Genomic DNA, 19,437 nt, shown 5'->3' with positions numbered 1-19,437 from the left:
CCATCCCAGTTTACCCTTACCTCGATGACTGGCTCATAACAGGGGATTCTTACGAAACATGCTTCTCCAATACCCAAAAGACTGTAGACCTTTTGTTCCAGTTGGGCTTCTCTATCAACGAAAAGAAGTCCAGCCTAGACCCCAGCCAAATCAAACAATTCCTAGGGGCTCTAATTCAAACAAAGGATGGCCTCGTCTTCCCCTCCAACTAGAGGGTCCAAAACATGCTGTTTCAGATCCCTCAATATGTGACCGGTCGAGAGGTGACGGTACGCAAAGCAATGCGCTTGCTAGGCATGATGGCGTTGTGTATTTATTTGGTACCTCACGCGCGCCTGCGCATGCGCCCTATGCAAGAGTGGCTCAACAGCCAGTGGTGTCAGGCCAGCGGACTTTGGGACGATCTAGTGGTGGTCTCGCAGGCCTTGGTTCTCTCGCTACGGTGGTGGACAAAGGAAAACCTGGAAAGAGGGAAACCCTTTGCCACACCCGCGGCGGAAGCCACTCTAACCACAGACGCATCCCTCACAGGATGGGGGGGCTCACCTATCCCATCAGACTGCTCACGGAGTGTGGACTCCGAACGTAGCATCCAAACGCATAAATCTACTGGAGCTACTAGCTGTGTTCAAGGCGCTAAAAGCATTCCAGGAACACCTACAAGGCAAGACTGTGTTGGTCCTTACAGACAGCACCACAGCCATGTACTACATCAACAAGCAGGGGGGCACCCACTCTCCAGGACTGTCCAAACTGGCCCAAAATATATGGAAGTGGGCTCTCAAACAAAACATGTTCCTACTGTCACAACATGTACCAGGGGAACTCAATCTGCTGGCAGACAAACTCAGCAAAGATTTCCCCCTGCCCGAAGAGTACGAATGGCGACTGCACGAAGACATCGTCTTCGACGTCTTCACACAATGGGGATTCCCAGAAATAGACCTGTTCGCAACCCTGGAGAACTCACAATGCCAAAGTTACGCCTCCAGGTACCCCCAGAACCAATCCAAGGGGAACGGTCTGTCGATGCAATGGTCAGGGAAATTTGTCTACGCTTTTCCCCCGACTCCCCTTCTCAACAAGGTGGTGCACAAGATGCACCAGGAACAAGTGACCATGATACTGGTGGCCCCAATGTGGGCCCGACAGCCATGATTCGCTCACTTGATGGAGATGTCTCTATCTCCCCCAGTGAAACTCCCCTGCCCTTACAACATGCTGTCACAAGACAAGGGCAGGACTCTGCATCCATGCCCCCAGAACATGAACTTAGCAGCTTGGCTCCTGAGATCATAGAATTCGGACATCTACAGCTCCCGCAGAGATGCATGGACATCCTCAGGGAAGCCAGAAAACCTAACATTCGCCACTGCTATTCTAGCAAGTGGAAGAGATTTGTCATCTGGTGCAGAGGAAAAAGCATCAACCCGATTGACTACTCTCCCACACATATTGTTCTATACCTGACCCACTTATTGGATTCAGGTCTAGTGTTCAATTCCATTAAAGTCCACCTAGCGGCACTTTCTGCATACACCACTTCCCAACTCAAAGTGTTGTGGTGGAAGATCCCTGTTATAAAGGCCTTCATGGAGGGAGTAAAGAGAATACACCCCCCGATAGCTAACCCAGCTCCCGGATGGGACCTTAACGTGGTACTTACCAGACTCATGAGCTCACCATTCGAACCCATGCACAAAGCATCTCTTAAACACCTCACTCTTAAGACTGCTTTTCTAATAGCTATCACCTCCATCAGGAGAGTAAGTGAACTAGGGTGGTCTTCAAAACCTTGGCCCTTACACATAAATGTCTGCACGATCAGGCCCCCCTTATCAGACACAGAGGATTACCAGACAAACAATCAACAGACCGTCTAGAGTAGCCTATGCTAATCGCATCACTGTCCCGCACACGCGCAGAGTGCGGGCAGGAGGCACTAGCTTCCCCTCTATGGCGGCGACCCTATGGAACAACCTCCCAGCTCAGATTAGATCAATTGAGTCTCACACAGCCTTCCGCAAGGCCTTAAAAACCCAGCTCTTTGTATAAAAGAGCCCCTCAGTCTAGGTCTACACCTCCACTATATCACCTAGCACACGCTCTGTTACCTAGGAAAGTATATGAGTAACCAACTGTAACCTTCACTGTATACCCGCTGCAACTATGTAATAGGACTGTATATCGTCTGTAACCCTGTAACTGAACCTACCTAAGTATACCATATGGGGCCGCTTATTGTAACCCTCAAGCAAGCCTTCTTTAAATCTCCTTATAGCGCCTCGTTGCCTCCGGGCTGTAGTGCGCTCTACAAATACTAAAATAAATAAATAAAAATAAATAAATAAATAAACTACAGGCTCTTTCTGTTCTAGACCCCTTCGTTACAGTTCACGGAGATAAGGTGGTTCTACGCACGCACCCATGGTTTGCTCCGAAATTCATCTCGAAATTCCACGTAAACCAGTCTATAGAACTGCCAACGTTCTTTCAAAATCCTTCCAACTTGGGAGAAAAAACTCTGCACACACTAGATGTGCGCAGAGCGGTCATGTTCTACATGGAAAGAACCAGACCACTGAGGAAGACTAATCAGTTCTTCGTCTCGGTGGCAGCAGGAAGAGAAGGGGATGCAGTTTCAAAGTCCACTATTTCTAGATGGATTTTTCAATGCATCACTCTCTGCTATACTCCTCCTCATTGCCCAGTCCCTTAGTAGACTGATTGTCGTTCTCAGAGCGATGGGAGAATCTGTTCAACCAATTTGAGGGCGTCCAATGTCTGACCAAGTCTATCTGCCGTCATTAGGCGTTCCCACCATTCCTCCTCGGTGGCAGAGTCCAGTGGGGCAGGGGTGTTCTTCAGATACATACTCCTTAGTCTTTGAAATCTCGGGCAAGAAAGTGTCAAATGCCTCGTAGTTTCCAAGATTTCGGGGACCCTGCAGAAGCGACAGGAGTTTGTATATTCCTTAAAAAGCTTGATAACCGTTTTCTTTACGCTTAGCTGTTTGTTTTTTGTTTTCTTTTGAGAAGGCAAAGGGAAAGCTTGTGGTGGAAGGCATTCTGCAATCAGTATTGCAGGCTGATTTATTTGGTTTGGATCTTGGAACAGCGAATAGCTTGGTTTTACCTCCTTTACATCCAGTTTAGAATAACATGTATTTTTGGCTTTCCCAGAGTCTGCTTGGCCTTTAACCAGAATCAGGGGACCCCTGGTTTGTTTCGGGGCCGTCTTTGTAAGTGGAGATTTAAGTAAAGGCTTCCCGTGTTGTTCAACTAATGGCCTCTTGCACAGGGCGCCTTTATCTCTGTGGATTTCCTAATCCACTTATGATCTTCCAAGATAGCCTACATGAGAAGCTGTTTGTCGTTCGAGTCCTGACGGGCCAGGTCGAATAGGCGATTTTGCCATTTGCAAGAGTTATCTGATTCCGTTTCTAATCTTGCATCCAGTCTGTTCAGGAAATTGACCAGTTCATTTACCTGCTCCTTCACATTCAGGTTCGATGCATGGACCAAATTCACTGAATCATTAATGGTCTCATATAATTTTAAAAATGGAGTGATGGCAATGTTGAGTGCAGCCATGACTAGATTTTGGGTATGGATGAAATCATCCATCCTTCTTTTGCTACAGAGTTCACTCATTTTCGTCAGGGAAGGTTCGTCAATCATCATACAGGGAGCTTCTTTTTCCTCTCTCTCTCCTCTCGGCGCGGGCTCCCTTAATCGGTCATCCCCTCTTTCTGCCTTCAATATCTGGGCAACTTTCCTCTTGGGTTATTGAGGTCGGGGAATGGAGGTTCGGGGGCACTTCTCCATCAAGGGCCGCAATTTTCTCCATGATGGCTAGGCTATTTCTTTTTTCCATCATGATTCTCCCCGTGAGGTTTGAGATATCATGAATCAGTCTGTTGTCCAGACATGCGTTTGACGGTAGAGGTGTCCCTAGTCCCGGGGGCCCCTTCGAGGAGGCAGGGGGTGAGGGAACCACCGCTATTGAAGCCAGAATCTCGACATTAGGTGAATAATGGGGATCTTTCTGGCATTCGTCCTTAGGTTTGCCATGTTGAACGTTAGGTGGCTCCGATGCCTTCTTGATTACCTCCTTTGTCAGGTCATGGTTCCTGAGTAATCATTACACTCTTCCTCAATGTTTTCTTCGCATAGGCCCCCTTGATCCAGTCGGGCGCTCAGATTTTGCTGACAAACTCCTAATTGCATTCCTTCCAAGGCATGGAGAGGCTGGGGCACATACCCCAATGCGGCTAACTCATGCCGACTTTCCGACTTTTCTTCAGTCTGTGTCCTAGATTACCTCATATTGGTTTATACTTTGTGATGGCACGAGGGGAGGGGCGATGATGGTAACAATAGGGTCTGTCACCGATACGAGACTGATTTTCAACTTTGGAGTTTCCACCACAACCGGATCATTCAGGGGTTTTCTTGGCTGGTCCGCGGGTCCTCGCGTGGGGCTAGTATCCCCATATCATCCGGTTTGCCAGCAGATGGAGACATATGGCCCACTGTCTTACAAGTGTCCTGTGCAGTGTGGGGCTTGTGCGGTGTGGGGCTACCGTTTACAGGGACACTCTCCCCTGCCGAATCACCTGAGAACGGCAGTGACTGATCTTAGTTTAAGCCCCTCTCCTTGGTTGGACACCATTATTGCAGCCAATAGTGAGGGTTCCACCTGGGGCAAGCCGTCCTCCAAGGCTGCCAGGCTATCCGTTGGTGAAACATTGACCAGTTCCCCTACAAGGGTCAATGTCCTGTCTCGTCCGTCTTTCTCTGGGATTTTACTAGAAAAGGGGAGGCGGGATTGTCTTAAAGACAAGAGGGCTTTCAGACTTGGCTGAGAGGCCGGCGACAGCAAGGACTGGGGGGGCGGGGCAGGAGGCAAGGGCGCTGCCTTACCTGCTGTCGGGTCTTGGAGCCATCGAGTTGCTTATCACGCACCGGCTTCATCACGTACTGCAGCTCCTCTGGATGGTGAATCTGAACGGGATCGAGAGAGGCTTTCTCTAGCCTTAGCCGGCGCCCCCGGCAACACCATCAACACCAATTGCGCACCACTTCTGCTCCGCTGACACGGGAGTGGGCACTTTTGTGGGATGATGCGGTTCGCCGCTGACTTCTCTTCCTCTGCCTTAAAGGAGACTCCACCGGTATCACAGGCAAAGCGTCCCAGCAAAAAAGTCAAGTATCAGACTTTTAAAAACTGCAAAGAGATGCAGCTGCAGGTGGGGCAAGGGTCCTTCACTGTCAAAACCACTTGCGCACCACTTCCGCTCCGCTGAAATTATATGCTCGTAGGTAAAGCAATATTTACTACAGAATAGATTTCCTTTCAAAAGCACCAGCGTTCGGTTCAGTAAGTGAGCCGACAATGAAAGCTACTGATAACATGCTTCTGCCATAACTGAAAAGGTCAGCTAAAGAATTGAGGATTTTCCATTTCTTATAATGGAAACACAATATCCATTTTGATTTCCTAAATTGTGTAGTACAATGTGACATTGCTGTCTCCTTTTTTTCTTTTTTTTAGGAACAAGCGTTTGATCCTTATGAAACCCTTGCACAGGACATCCTTTCTCCTAAATTTCAAGAACATTTTAATAACCTCATGGCTAAACCAGCAGTGGCACTACACTTTCAGGTAACCAGTAGTTGATGGAATTTGCAATAATGTTGTTGGCACCTGCATTTTTGAAGCAGTGGCTTGTTTTCGGAGGCTTTGAATCATCTGACTCTATTGTGAAAATTCAGATTCTTTTAAATGTTGGAATTACAACACAAAAAGTAACACACATGCCTGTATTTATTCATGGATGTTTTCAGGGAGACCATTTTTTTTCTCAACTGGGGAGTTTTTAGGCAAAACAAAATATATTTTAATATAGCTAACATGGCTATTTGTGTTGTAACATTTACTTTTTTTCTATTACTTGCCATGGAAGAATATTGGCTAACACAAATTGTAAAGCTCCCCTGTTTGGTATCTATGCCGATGCCTTTGACCTGGAAATATATACATATCTGTGCATTCAGCAATAAGAAGCAGGCCCCCTCATATCTTTTTCTCTGTCAGACTTTGTTTGGATTATTTGTCTAATTGTATGGAGTGAAAATGGCATGTCTGTGACCTATTTGGAGGGCTGTAGGTAGTATGTGAAATGGATCCATGTATTTCATCCATCTTTCAAATGTACACTGTTCACCCATTTGCAGTCTCTTGACATATCAGTTCTGTATCTGATTATTCTGTGTCTTATGATCCCTTCCACAAAGATGTCCACAAACACTGATGACTGGGCATAAAATACGAGCAACACAGCATGTTGACTCATCTTCCAGAGGGTTCAGATTAAGTAGTTGTTTGAAGGGAACTGTCGAGTTCCTGCAGCGACAAGTGAATGCATAGGAGGAAAGTTTAGGACTCATTACTTGCTGTAATTAAAAGTGCTTTGACAGACCCCAAATACAGTGAGTGCAACAGCAACTTGGATGAGTAGAGGAACCGCATCACAATAGAGCTGTTCATTTGCCATCCAATGTTCAATAGGCAAAAACCTGGTAGATTCTTCAGAGTGTAGGATCCCAAACTTTGGAATGCCCTCAATCCATACCTGAGCACAGAAATATATTCTGAATATTACGATTTACTGAATGCAGCTGCCATGGACAATTCTGAGCAGATGAGTACTCAGCAGATAGCATGTGGACTAAGAAAATGGCTCCTATTTTAGTAATCTTAACACTGGAAAAAGCATTTGAAGTCAGTGTTGTTCACCCCAGGACCCTTTAAATACTGTCTTTGACGAAGGAAAATGATGGCTGAAGCTCACAGTATTGTGGAAATAGGTTATGTGCATGTTAGAACGTCATGCAATGTGCGAGGCGGATGAGCTTCCTGCGGGTGTCCATGGTACTGGACTACCTCAAAGGTGTCGGTTGCAGCTAGAAATCTCCTTGCTCTATTGCCACACACATAGTAAGGCATGACTTCAGACTCGGAAAGCCATGTCGCACATCGGAAGACAACCCATTGTGATGAGATCATTTAGAGAATGTTAACCTCTTCAACCAAAACCAGGTTCTCATTCTCCAGTCTCTGGCTATGTTGGGTTCTTGGACAGCCTCACTTTTGGGTCTGAACTCCATTTAAAGTCACTCATGCCACAGAACCTTCAGCAATTGGCCTAGTTTTTGTGTCTGAATTTTGTTTTCTGCCATTGCTTGCCAAAATAGTTTTTAGTTAGTTTGTAAAATGTAGCTTATTTAGTTTGTGAGATCTTATATAGGGTTCTTTCACAACCTGGAAAGAGAACTTAAATGGCAATTTCTAGTCAATCCCTATTTGTTGGACCAAAAGGTGGACAGCCACAGTATATCAGTGAGTTATCACTAATAAACATACATGGTTATGTAGAACCACCCATAGAGCATTTTGTGTTTAGAACCTATTATGAACACCATAGGGTTCCAGTTACTTCAAAGTTTGTCTTTTTTTATTTATTAGGTATGAGGGATAGTGCTTCTACCCAAAGCTATATACAATATGGATAATACAGAAAACTGAGCATTCTTATAATTGGGTGCTTACAGTGGTCAGGGATAAGACATTATAGAGGGAGTATCAGGTGAGGGTGGAGACACATTGTTGCATTGAACTGGGACAATAAGACTAACCAATATATTCTGAGTGCAAAAAGTTGAAGCCAGTCATAAGTCACTTGCCACATCAATTCTATACATAAACACAGCACACCATTTCTTACCACCAAGAGTAAAATGTCACTAGCCAATGGCTAGTGACCAGTGCAAATGTTGCACTGTGATGTATTGTTGCATGTCTTTCACAGTTATGTCCACTATTACCAGTGGAAACGGGGGAGGATCAATGGCATGGTGACAGCACATGACCGCATTGGAAAATTTCAAGGAGACTGCATGTTTTTGAAAGCAAATTTAAATCTGTGGAATTTGCTAATGTTCATTTCTGGGGGTTGACAGTTTCAATGGATGGGTGTCAGTGCCCGGTGTGCATTGTGCTTGGTACCACTGAATAAGAGTTTCGGAAAGTGTAGTCTGCCACGTAGGGAGGACTACTCCATGAACAAATGAATAGATCAGGAGGAGAAATTTAAACAGTGGTTGATTGTACATGGACAGTGTGACAAATCCCAGGGTATTGTCACTGCTCCCATGGGGGGGGGCCTTACCATGAGGCCAGCGAGGTGAGGCCACTACCCGATAGTCCCTGTGTGGGTGGTACTCAGCAGGTGGATCTCATGGGGACGGGAACCCTTGGGAGAACGCGGTATAGACTCCCTCCATCTCTGCACCCTTTGGACTGTAATCGGTGCAAAGCCTGATCAGGAGCCCGTGCAGGAGATGCACATCTAATGTGATGCTCTCGGGACGTACTTAGAACTGAGATTGGCCCACAATCCCCCCCCCCCCCCTCTATTTTGTGTTTTGGGGCTCGTATCCGCTTGGGAAACCGCAATTGAATTAACTCTCTGCGGCATCCCCTTTGTCCACTACATGACTCTGCTGACCTAAGGCTAGCCTGGCCATGGCTACAGAAGTGGTTGCCAACTTTGGAAGCTGCTTCGGGCTGCTCTAAGATTGTAAAACTTGTTTTTTTCCTGATGAAGACATTGATAAATGATCCAAAAAAATGTCGAAACCGGTCGACAAAATTGGGAATGTGGTCATGTTTTCACATCTAATTGACCAACCCCTGGAGTAGACCACTTTTTATGAGAACTATATTGATTGCACTTTACCTAAAATTTAAAAGCTGCTAGCTATGATTTTTAACAGGCTTTACCATATATGTATTTTTGTTGGACTGTATGGAATGTGTATGTATGATGGTTGTATGTGGACGAATGAGTGAATGATTTATTGTCAATTGTATGAATTGCATAGATCACTATGTTCTTAATTCTCCTGCAAGGTAATTAATATGCTAAGTGCAGATTAAATCACGATTAATTTGTTTATTCAAATCTTGTATCAGGCACAATAAATTCTTTTGATACTTTGTTAATTAAGCAAACTCCTGGGCTCTTTCTTCTGAACAAATTAAGTAGTCAGACCCAAACAAAAAAAGGGAAGGACTCTGTACTTGGGCAGAACCTCCCTGGAGGAACTGAGAGCCGCCAGGAGGCTCGCCACAGAGAACAGGAAAGGCTGACAAGAGCCTTGTCGAACACACACCGTCTTCCCCGCTATCCAGGTTGGGGTATCGGAGGTCTGGGAGCAGCCGAGAGTCTGACCGCGCTTTCGGACTGAGAAACGCATGCCAAGACGTGGCCTGAGAAGCGCATGACAAGATGGACCAGAACTCGGAATGCTGCGAGGACACGCGGATCCGCTCAAAGGCATGCAGAAGCCTGCAGCAGAAAGAAGCAGTTCCTTGAAGCCGTTCAAGCAAGCCAGTAACACCACAAAAGGTACCAGGATTACCGTAGCTTGTGGTAGAGATAACAGAGCGTGGAGGAGTCTGCTGGGGAAAGGGTGAAGAACCCCATCGCCCTCGTAGCAGTACTTGGGGAAATCTAAGAAACTGACATATCAGAAACAGTACTGTTAGGGAAAAATTTCATTTCTGTGCTAATTCCCTTAAACCTTAGAGGCCCCCCCAGCTCCTTTACTGGACTTAGGACTTTTTAATGTTAACTCGTGGGTGAGTGGGACCCTTTTCTCGCTCTCCCGTGTGTTTTTACCCAATTTGGATTTTGTGTTTTCACTGTTTTTGGAGTCCACAGGCATCTGCTTTTTATATGGTGACACGCAGCACTTTCAGTGCAGTGTCACTGAGAAATCATTTGGATTTCCCATAAGGTTTAAATACCTTTTCTTGTGTGAACTACAGTTCCCACGAATAGTAAAGTGAATTCGACTTTACTTATCTTTTCTCTTTGTAGGTCCAGCACACACCTTCTTAAGTGTAGTGCTTTGGGGTTACTTAGTAGCCCCTTATCCTACTTTCCCATGTAACATTTTTTGTTACCCTCACTACTTTAAATGGCTGGTGGCAGTGGTTTAATGTTTCCTATCATTGTGCTTTTCTACCGCAGGCTGAACCCCCAGCTGCAGTACAGCACCCATGGGTGACCATTTTATCAAAATGGCCCCTATCTTCTGTTTTCACCATTTTCTGTTTGTAAGGTCTTTCTTCGCTTTTACTCTGTGCGCTGAGACAGGTCTGAGCCCTTTGTTTGTCTTGCCTTTGGCGGGCTTCACCCCTGAAGCCCACCCCTGGCTTCAGTGTGTCTGGAAGGACAGGATGTGAGGAAGGGTCCTGAAACGCCCCTGTCCGTTGTCTCTAGGAATGCCTGCACGAAAGCTGTCCTGGAACTACAGCCACCCTGCAATGTGATAGACCGCCTAGGCTGTGCATGAATGGAAAATCTTGCGTGAACAGGCGAGGTTCTTGGGACTACAGGCAGAGTCGACCACTGGAAGAAACATCCAAAGAAGAAACCGCGAAGAGAAGGCTGCTGCAACCTCCTGGACCTTCAATTGCCCGGTGAAGCCCTGCTGTTTTGCTGACTACCCTTTTCACCTCAACAGAGAAGCTCCGACAGAGCAACTTCTCCCCTTGGGTTAGTGGGACCAACTAACCCAGAGACAAACTCCACTTGGCGTCATCCCCGACTTGGTGTGCCTCTGCGTTGCTGCAGAAGTCCAATGCCAAGAGTCGAGTGTCCATAATTGAGTGCAAGTCTGCCGCAGAACTAATCCTGCCAAAAGCTGTATGAGCCTCCTAAGGACACTCCAGATGCAGCAAATCACAATCCAGAGTGCAGAACCAAGGAAGCTAGGTAAGTCCAACTGGTGTACAGCGTTCTGCATTAGTGCTGTTTGCGAAGCGCTGAAACCGTGAAGTGTTGCTGAAATGAAGAAAACCCATAGCTGCCGACAACCTTTTGTGTACTGCCACAGGAGCCCTCCAGACATCCTCTCTTGTCCCCACGACTGAGGCTCAGGAACCAGGCTCTGCTTGGCTGTAGCAAGACTGAATCCAGCTGGACCCCTTTCTTCTAACCAAAGGTACTTTTTCGGGCTTGGGGGAACTTGGCTTCTTGCCTTAAGTTGTGCCGTCTCACTTGAGACTTGCACCTACTTACATTCCGAGTTGATTTCAACTCCCTCTAAACAGGCTTTAAAGCTTGTGTCCCTACAAGTGATTTATTTGAACTCTGTAACTTTGTGCAATACATTTATCCAAGAAGTGCATCAGAACACTGTTACTGCTGGGAAAGGCTTATCTAGACTTAATTGGAGGATTCAGTTGTCCTCACGGTTTCTGAGAAACTGTTCAAACTTGTTTACTTCCCTTAACCTTTCATTTCTGCAATTCAGAATCTGCAAAATATGTTAGTTTAATATAGAAATGCAAATACTATCCTTGTGATTGAAGTCACCTCCGGGTGTAGGAGAAATGTATTAAACATATGCAAAGATTATTCACCGGCTTTATTGAATCTGAAAAGTAATTTCAAAGTTTATTCATATTGTTACAATCTTTTGCCTGTTTAAAGAATGCTTATTTTAAACTGACGTTAAATAAATAACTATAACTGAAACCTTGAGTTAAGTGTTAATTGGCTACTTGTATTTACGGATTTCAATTGTACAAAACATTTAAGCGTCCCACTAGAACTGCCAGTGCTAATTGCCTAATCGTACCCAGATTCAAATTAACTAAAGCAGGTGGGGGTAGCAGCTCAGCTATGGAACTCCCTCCCTCCCACCGTGAGGGTAGACCAAACATTTCTTAAACTCAAATATAATACCATCAATTGGCTCAGGAAAAATGACCACTAACCACATCAGTGCCCAGCCTGCACTCTTCCATATTCAGTTTCACTTACAGATCTGACTGGATTTCGTGACTGTTAATTGCATACTATCTAATTTATCGTACCTTCTAATATATATATATTTCTGAGGCTTGTGGAATCTGCTTAGATCACATGCTGAGCATAGGCCGACATCTAGTGGAAGCTGCGGAGTATTACAGTTTGTTTTTCGAAAGTCGAAAATGGGCGTCGACACAGGGCGTGCCAGTAATACTATCCCTAGTGTGACGTCCACTGTACCCATGATCCCTCACGCGTCTAGGATCCCCAGATTGTTTTTTTCCGCCATTCTGGTAGGAAGCACTTCATCGGAGTTCCCTGGCTTTGCCATATTTGCACTTAAAATAATTCTAATTTGCCCCGTTTTGTCACCCTTACGTCGATCAGCATCTCGACGCAGAACCGGGGAGGAGATCAACGTCGAAACCCGACGGATTGGGCCTTGAGGCTTCCGCCTCGGCTCGGGCCTGGGCCGCTGGCCTCGGCCCTACAAGTAGGGAGAGTGGGGGGTGGTACACTTCCACACTCGGTTATAGACACCTTCTTACCTACACACACTTGCCCGCTGCCCACAGGCGCGTATGGAGGGTACGCCCTTTCAGTTTTGCCCCAAGTGTAATAAGAAATACCCTTGGGTAGATAAGCACGCTACGTGCAACCTTTGCCTGCCCAGAGACCACCCCGAGGCGGGTTGCAGGGCCTGTAGCAGGTTTAAGTCCAAAACTCTTAAGGACCGCTCCACCAAGCGTTGGGCCCACCAGGCCAAGCTAGCAGCTATGGAGGCGGAGGCTACCTGCAGCGACGCCGGACTTTCGGACGGCGAGGGCACCAAGGCGTCGAGAGACAGCCTAACGCACGTCCCCGGCCTCGGAAGGTCGTCCGTCCCGGCGACTATGGGGAAGTCCCCCGGCGACAAGAGCGTTACACATACACACGCTAAACACAAAAAAGCCACCCGAGATTCGACGTCGTCGAAACCTCGGAAAGAGGCACAGAAGGAGCGGTCCGAAAGGACGTCCTCTGGGCGGTCCCGGTCGAGGTCGCCGCACGACGTCAGGCAAGCCTCCACACTTGCACATAGTGCCTCGCCCATTAACATCACGGAAGATCACTCGTCCGGAGACGAACACGGCTTCCATCCCCAGCCTGCACCCCAGGGAAAGGGTACATCACTTGGGAGTAAGGAGGGCCCAGTTTCGAAGCCTAGTTCGAAACACAGGGATTCCACCTCCGATCCTCGACGCCAGGCGTCGAAAGATAAGGGAAAGGGTAAACACACTTCCACCCACGGGGAAGGGGGTAAGCAACAAAGGAAACAACCCTTACAATCCCCCACAACAATAGAACTGACTTCCCCGTCCAAGTCTTCTCAGGGACAGTCCTTAGAGAGTTCCAACAAGGTCACCCCAAGCTCAAAACTCTGGTCATGCGAGGACATTGACAGAGTAATGTCAAGGATGTCCTCCTTAGCAAATTTCTTCGAAAGACACCCTGACCAACTACTAGCTTTAAACCCTCAGGAATCTTCTCCCTCAGGTTCAAGGGACCCTATCCCTTCAAATAAAAGGCCCCGGGTCGAGACGCCATTAAGGGCTTCAGACCCCTTCGAGGTCCAACCCTATTCTTGCCTTTTCCCTACAGGCCAAGGAGACTCTTCCCTTATAGAGGGCCATGATTTTGAGACACCAGAAGATCTCGCAGTGTCAGATTATTACGGGGAGGACGAAGACGAGGATGAGCCAGAAAATAGCCCAGATATTTTCAGAATGGACTCACCAGTCGAAAGGGAAGCCCCAGTGTCTGATTCCCCAATAGATAATCAGCCCCTCCTGAAGGAACTGCTCTCTCGGGCAGCTAACTACTTCCACATAGACACACAAGGTGTCCAAGAAGAGAGGGACTTCGCGGAGGAACTAATAAGGGAAAGGAAGACAGTAGCCCAGACCATTCCCATCCTGAAATCTATTCAACGCAGAATAGCACCATCCCTTGTCAACCCAAACCTGACAAGACATGTAAACCCGAGAGTAGAGAAACTGTTTAAAGCAGCCCAGTCGGACCCTCTATATATTAGAGGCCAACTTAAGCCAGACTCTCTAGTCGTAACTAACACCCGCAAGAGAGCTGGAACCCCATTATCTTCCTCGGAGGCTCCCCCCGACAAGGAAAGTAAGAAACTCTATGGTTTTGGTAGAAAAGTAGCTTCCACGGCAGCCTACCAAACCAGAATCGCGAATTCCACCACACTGTTGGCCAGCTACAACTGCCATCAGTGGGAAGAAGTGGCAGCACTAATAGATTCCGCTCCCGAACCCCTTAAGAGCCAGCTATCTCGCATTTGTGCAGAGGGAAGAAACGTCTCAGACTGCATTTTAAAAGCAACTTTAGACGCCGCAGACAATGCGGGTAGAATTATAGCAGAGGGGACTGTCATCAAAAGACATGCTTGGTTGAGGCAGTCGGGATTCAGAGCAGAAACACAAGCTGCACTCTTAGACAAACCAGTGGAAAGTGATCTCCTGTTTGGAAAGGCAGTCGAGGACGCACTAAAAAACGCTAAGGAGGAATTCGACACCCTCAAATCCCTTGGCCAGTTAACTACAAAACCACCTAACCAAAGAGGGAACAGCAATTTTCGTCGCCCCCGCGGCCAAAATTCCAATAGAGGAAATAGCTATTCCCACACCCAGGGTACACAGTGGAACACCAGCTCACAACAGTCTACCCAGGGGTATGGTAGGGCTAGTAGAAGAGGACGTGGTAGAGGCAGAGGCAGCCCCAGTAAAGGAGGCGGCACGCCTCCACCAAAGCAGTGACGCTCATTTCAGGGTCCCTTCCCATGCAACCCCAGTAGGGGGACGAATATCCAGCTTCACCCAGGCATGGGAAAGGATAACATCCGACAGATGGGTGCTGTCGACGGTATCCAAGGGGTACTGTATAGAACTACTGCAACGTCCCCGAAACCACCCTCCAAGACAGAAAGTCCACTCTTTAGAACATCAAAAGATCCTCCTCGAGGAAATCTACAATCTGCTCCTAAAGGGCGCGATAGAACTCGTCCCAGGACACCAGGTAAACAAGGGTATCTATTCAACTTACTTCCTTGTGCCAAAGAAAGATTTAACAATGCGCCCAGTATTGGATTTACGGCCTGCCAACAAGTATGTCAAGCCCCAAAAATTCCGTATGACCACGCTACAAGAGGTAATCCCACTCCTAAAGAAGGGGGATTACATGGCAACCTTGGATATGAAAGATGCCTATTTTCATATTTCCATGCTCCCGGCGCACAGAAAATACTTGCGCTTCAAGGTGGACAGTCGCCACTACCAATTCAAGGTACTGCCCTTCGGGATAGCTTCAGCACCAAGGGTATTCACCAAGGTACTGGCGGTGGCAGCTGCACACCTACGCAGGGAGGCAATCCCAGTGTACCCTTATCTGGACGACTGGCTCATAACGGGGGAAACCCCAGGAATCTGCAAATCAAACATTCAGAGGACGATCGACCTCCTCCACGAATTAGGCTTCTCTATCAACGAGAAAAAGTCAAGTCTGGTGCCAAGCACCTCAAAACAGTTTCTAGGAGCTATCCTAGATACTCAGAAAGAATTGACCTTCCCTTCGGAAGAAAGAATTCGGAATATACTTCTGCAAATTCCGCATTATCAGTCAGGTCAACAGATAACAGTACGCAAAGCTATGCGGTTACTGGGCATGATGGCGTCATGCATTTACCTGGTCCCCCACGCGCGCCTGCGCATGCGTCCCATGCAGGAATGGTTGGCGAAACAGTGGTCTCAGGCAAGTGGTCAGTGGGACGATCTAGTGGTCGTTTCGCCAACACTCGTACAGAGCCTACACTGGTGGACAAGAGAGAATCTCGCAAAGGGGAAACCCTTTTACGATCCCGAAGTACAGGCAGTGGTGACTACAGATGCATGCCTAACTGGGTGGGGAGCTCACCATCTCCACCACACAGCTCAGGGTCTCTGGTCTCACTCAGTAGCCAAGAACCACATCAATCTGCTAGAGCTTCTGGCAGTATTCCGAGCGCTGCAGGCGTTCGAGCCCCATCTACTGAACTTGTCGGTGCAGATCAGGACGGACAGCACGACAGCCATGTTCTATCTGAACAAGCAAGGAGGGACTCGTTCGCCAAATCTGTCCAAGCTTGCCCAGAAAATATGGATATGGGCACTCAGACGGAACATCTTCCTGTCATCGCAACATGTTCCAGGGGAGCTCAATTCCCTAGCGGATGCTCTAAGCAGAGACTCCCTCCCAGAAGAACACGAATGGGTCCTTCACAGAGACGTAGTAGAAGATCTCTTCTCTCAGTGGGGTTTCCCCACTATAGACCTATTCGCCACAAGCGAAAACAAACAATGCCCAGGATTTGCATCCAGATTCCCCCAAACGGACTCCCAGGGGAATGCCCTGTGGATGAACTGGTCAGGGATGTTTGCGTACGCTTTTCCACCAACTCCTCTCATCAGGAAGGTGGTGTACAAGATGAACAAGGAATCAATGACGCTCATCCTAGTTGCTCCCATGTGGGCGAGACAACCATGGTTTCCACACCTACGCAGGATGGCGGTGTGCGAGCCCATCAGACTCCCAGCCTGGTACAACCTTCTGTCCCAGCAACAAGGTCAAACAGTGCATCAGGAACCCAACTCTATGAACCTAGCAGCATGGCTCCTGAAGTCATAGAGTTTGGACATCTCAAATTACCAAAGAGGTGTATGGACATTCTAAAAGAGTCCAGGAAACCAAATACAAGACACTGTTACTTTGACAAGTGGAAAAGATTCGTTATCTGGTGCCAGAATAAACAAATCAACCCGGTTGATTGCACTCCTTCCAACGTTGTAACATACATGCTCCACCTGCTGGATGCAGGGTTGGTTTTTAACTCTCTGAAAGTACACCTGGCAGCCCTCTCGGCTTACACCACATCCCATAACAGGGTCTCGTGGTGGAAAGTACCAGTGGTTAAAGCCTTCATGGAAGGAGTAAAGAGACTTCACCCTCCTATTTCGAACCCACCGCCAGGATGGGACCTCAACGTGGTGCTAGCTAAGCTCATGGGCCCCCCCTTCGAACCCATGCATAAAAGTAGTCTCAAACACCTGACTTATAAAACGGCCTTCTTAATAGCCATTACCTCCATAAGAAGGGTCAGTGAAATTCAGGCTCTGTCAGTGCAAGATCCTTTCTTTACTATCCACAAGGACAAACTGGTTTTACGCACACACCATAGGTTCTCACCAAAATTCATATCCAAGTTCCATGTAAACCAGTCCATCGAGCTTCCGGCTTTCTTCCAAAACCCACAAAGCTCGGCTGAGGTGAAACTACACACCCTAGATGTGCGTAGGGCGGTCTTATACTATGTAAATAAAACCAGACCGCTAAGGAAAACAGATCAACTGTTTGTCTCCGTAGCTACAGGCAGAGAGGGGGATCGCGTCTCTAAGGGCGCTATCTCTAAGTGGATTATCAACTGTATACAGCTGTGTTACTCTCTTTCTGGAAAGACTCTGCCTTTTACGCCAAGGGCCCACTCTACTAGAGGCATTGGGGCCACTCTGGCTTTCATTGCAAATGTTCCCCTCGACACCATTTGCAAAGCAGCTACTTGGAGCTCTATTCACACTTTTACTCAGCATTACTGCATTGACACTCATTCCAAGACAGATACACAAGTGGGACAAGCGGTTCTAAGACACCTGTTTGCTCATGACCCTTTTCACATCCCACCTCCTTCTTCTGGTACTGCTCGCTAATCTATGCACAGCATGTGATCTAAGCAGATTCCACAAGCCTCAGAAGGGATACATTACTCACCGTAATCGTATTTCTGATGCTTGTATCTGCTTAGATTCACATGCGACCCACCCTTCCTCCCCTCCGAGAGAAGGCACATGGTTGCTTGTAGTCCTACCTTTCTGTCTATCTGCTTGGACTATCTGTACTCACGCTACTCCTCATGCTACCTCATGTCAGGAAAAATACAATCTGGGGATCCTAGACGCGTGAGGGATCATGGGTACAGTGGACGTCACACTAGGGATAGTATTACTGGCACGCCCTGTGTCGACGCCCATTTTCGACTTTCGAAAAACAAACTGTAATACTCCGCAGCTTCCACTAGATGTCGGCCTATGCTCAGCATGTGAATCTAAGCAGATACAAGCATCAGAAATACGATTACGGTGAGTAATGTATCCCATATATATATATATATATATTTTATTTTTTTCTGAGCCTTGTGGAATCTGCTTAGATCACATGCTATGCATAAGCCGACATCTAGTGGAAGCTGCGGAGTATTAGTTGTTTTCGAAATTCGAAAAGGGACTTTGACAGGGCGTGCCAGTAATACTATCCCTAGTGTGACATCCACTGTACCCATGATCCCTCGCGCGTCGAGGTCCCTCATATTTTTCTTTCCACCATCGTGAGCGGCCGCTTATCGCGGAGTGCAATTTCGGTGTACGCCATTGACTTTATAAAGTGTTAATACTAGTTACTCTTTGTCCTTTTTCGATCGACATGTCTCGACGTGATGAAGAACTCGACAAGGAGAGGACGAACCATCGGACGAAGATCTTCGACGGATTTCGATCGGCCTCGGAAGGCCCACCGGGCCTGGGCCCTTACAGTAGGGAGAGTGGGGGGTGGTCATTACAACATGTATATTTCCGCCCCTTTCCCTGGTCGCCCTGCTGCCTACCCCAAACATGGAGAGAACTCTGTTTACATTTTGCCCATCCTTCAACAAAAAATACACATGGATAGATAAGCAGAGTGTGCAATCTCTGCCTTAATCGAGACCACAACAAGACTCGCTGTCAAGCCTTTAAATTGCTTTGACCAAAAACCCTAAAAGACTGCAGGACATAGCGTTTGGCCCACCACACCATGCAGGCTGAGGCCGCCATGGAGGTGGAGGAAGACTCAAATGCCGGCAGCAACGCAGCCCCTTCGGACAGCAAGGGTGATGGGGAACATCTTCGTTCCCCAGTGCTAGCCCCGACCCTAGTAGACAGGCCGGCAGCTCTGTTGTTGGGACGACACCCAGCGGCAAAGACACTTCACTTTCCCACACCAAAGACATACCCCACAGCGATGTGTCTCACACATGCCGAGTCAAGTTGACGTGTAGGGGCAAACCTATAGATTTGCTGTCCTCTGCGCACTCCGAACCTCAACTTCCTCATGACAGGCCCCATAAGACCAAGGACGCCAAACATAAGACCCTTTCCACTTACTGCAAGACGTCGAAAGACGCTGAGCATAAGACCCTTTCTACTGACCGCAAGACGTCGAAAGACGCCGGTAAAGCCCTTCCCAGTGCCGGACTCGACCCACACCTGGGAAGACACCTAAAGAGTCAACTGTCAATTTTAATAGAGAAACAGGTCCCCAAGGGTCTGACTAAGGTTTCTACCTCTAAGAAGTCATCCTCAAAGAATCCTATTCACAGGGGTAGACATAAAGACAGGGATTCTCCCCAAAAAGATAAAAATAAGAGC

At 47.4% G+C, this 19,437-nt stretch overlaps 1 protein-coding gene across 1 annotated transcript in view; it reads left to right on the top strand.

Annotated features, from left to right (window-relative positions):
* The window catches only part of SOS2 (SOS Ras/Rho guanine nucleotide exchange factor 2), a 1,344,468-nt gene that overhangs the window by 473,330 nt on the left and 851,701 nt on the right, over positions 1–19,437 (top strand). The window contains exon 7 of the mRNA XM_069638977.1: positions 5,557–5,667. Coding sequence (XP_069495078.1) covers positions 5,557–5,667 — 111 coding nt within the window. The remainder of the gene's footprint in view (positions 1–5,556; positions 5,668–19,437) is intronic.

The sequence above is a fragment of the Ambystoma mexicanum genome, chromosome 14 (assembly GCF_040938575.1).
Source record: "Ambystoma mexicanum isolate Mex_15411 chromosome 14, UKY_AmexF1_1, whole genome shotgun sequence".
NCBI classification, from domain to species: domain Eukaryota; kingdom Metazoa; phylum Chordata; class Amphibia; order Caudata; family Ambystomatidae; genus Ambystoma; species Ambystoma mexicanum.
This window is presented reverse-complemented; position numbering and strand designations above follow the sequence as displayed.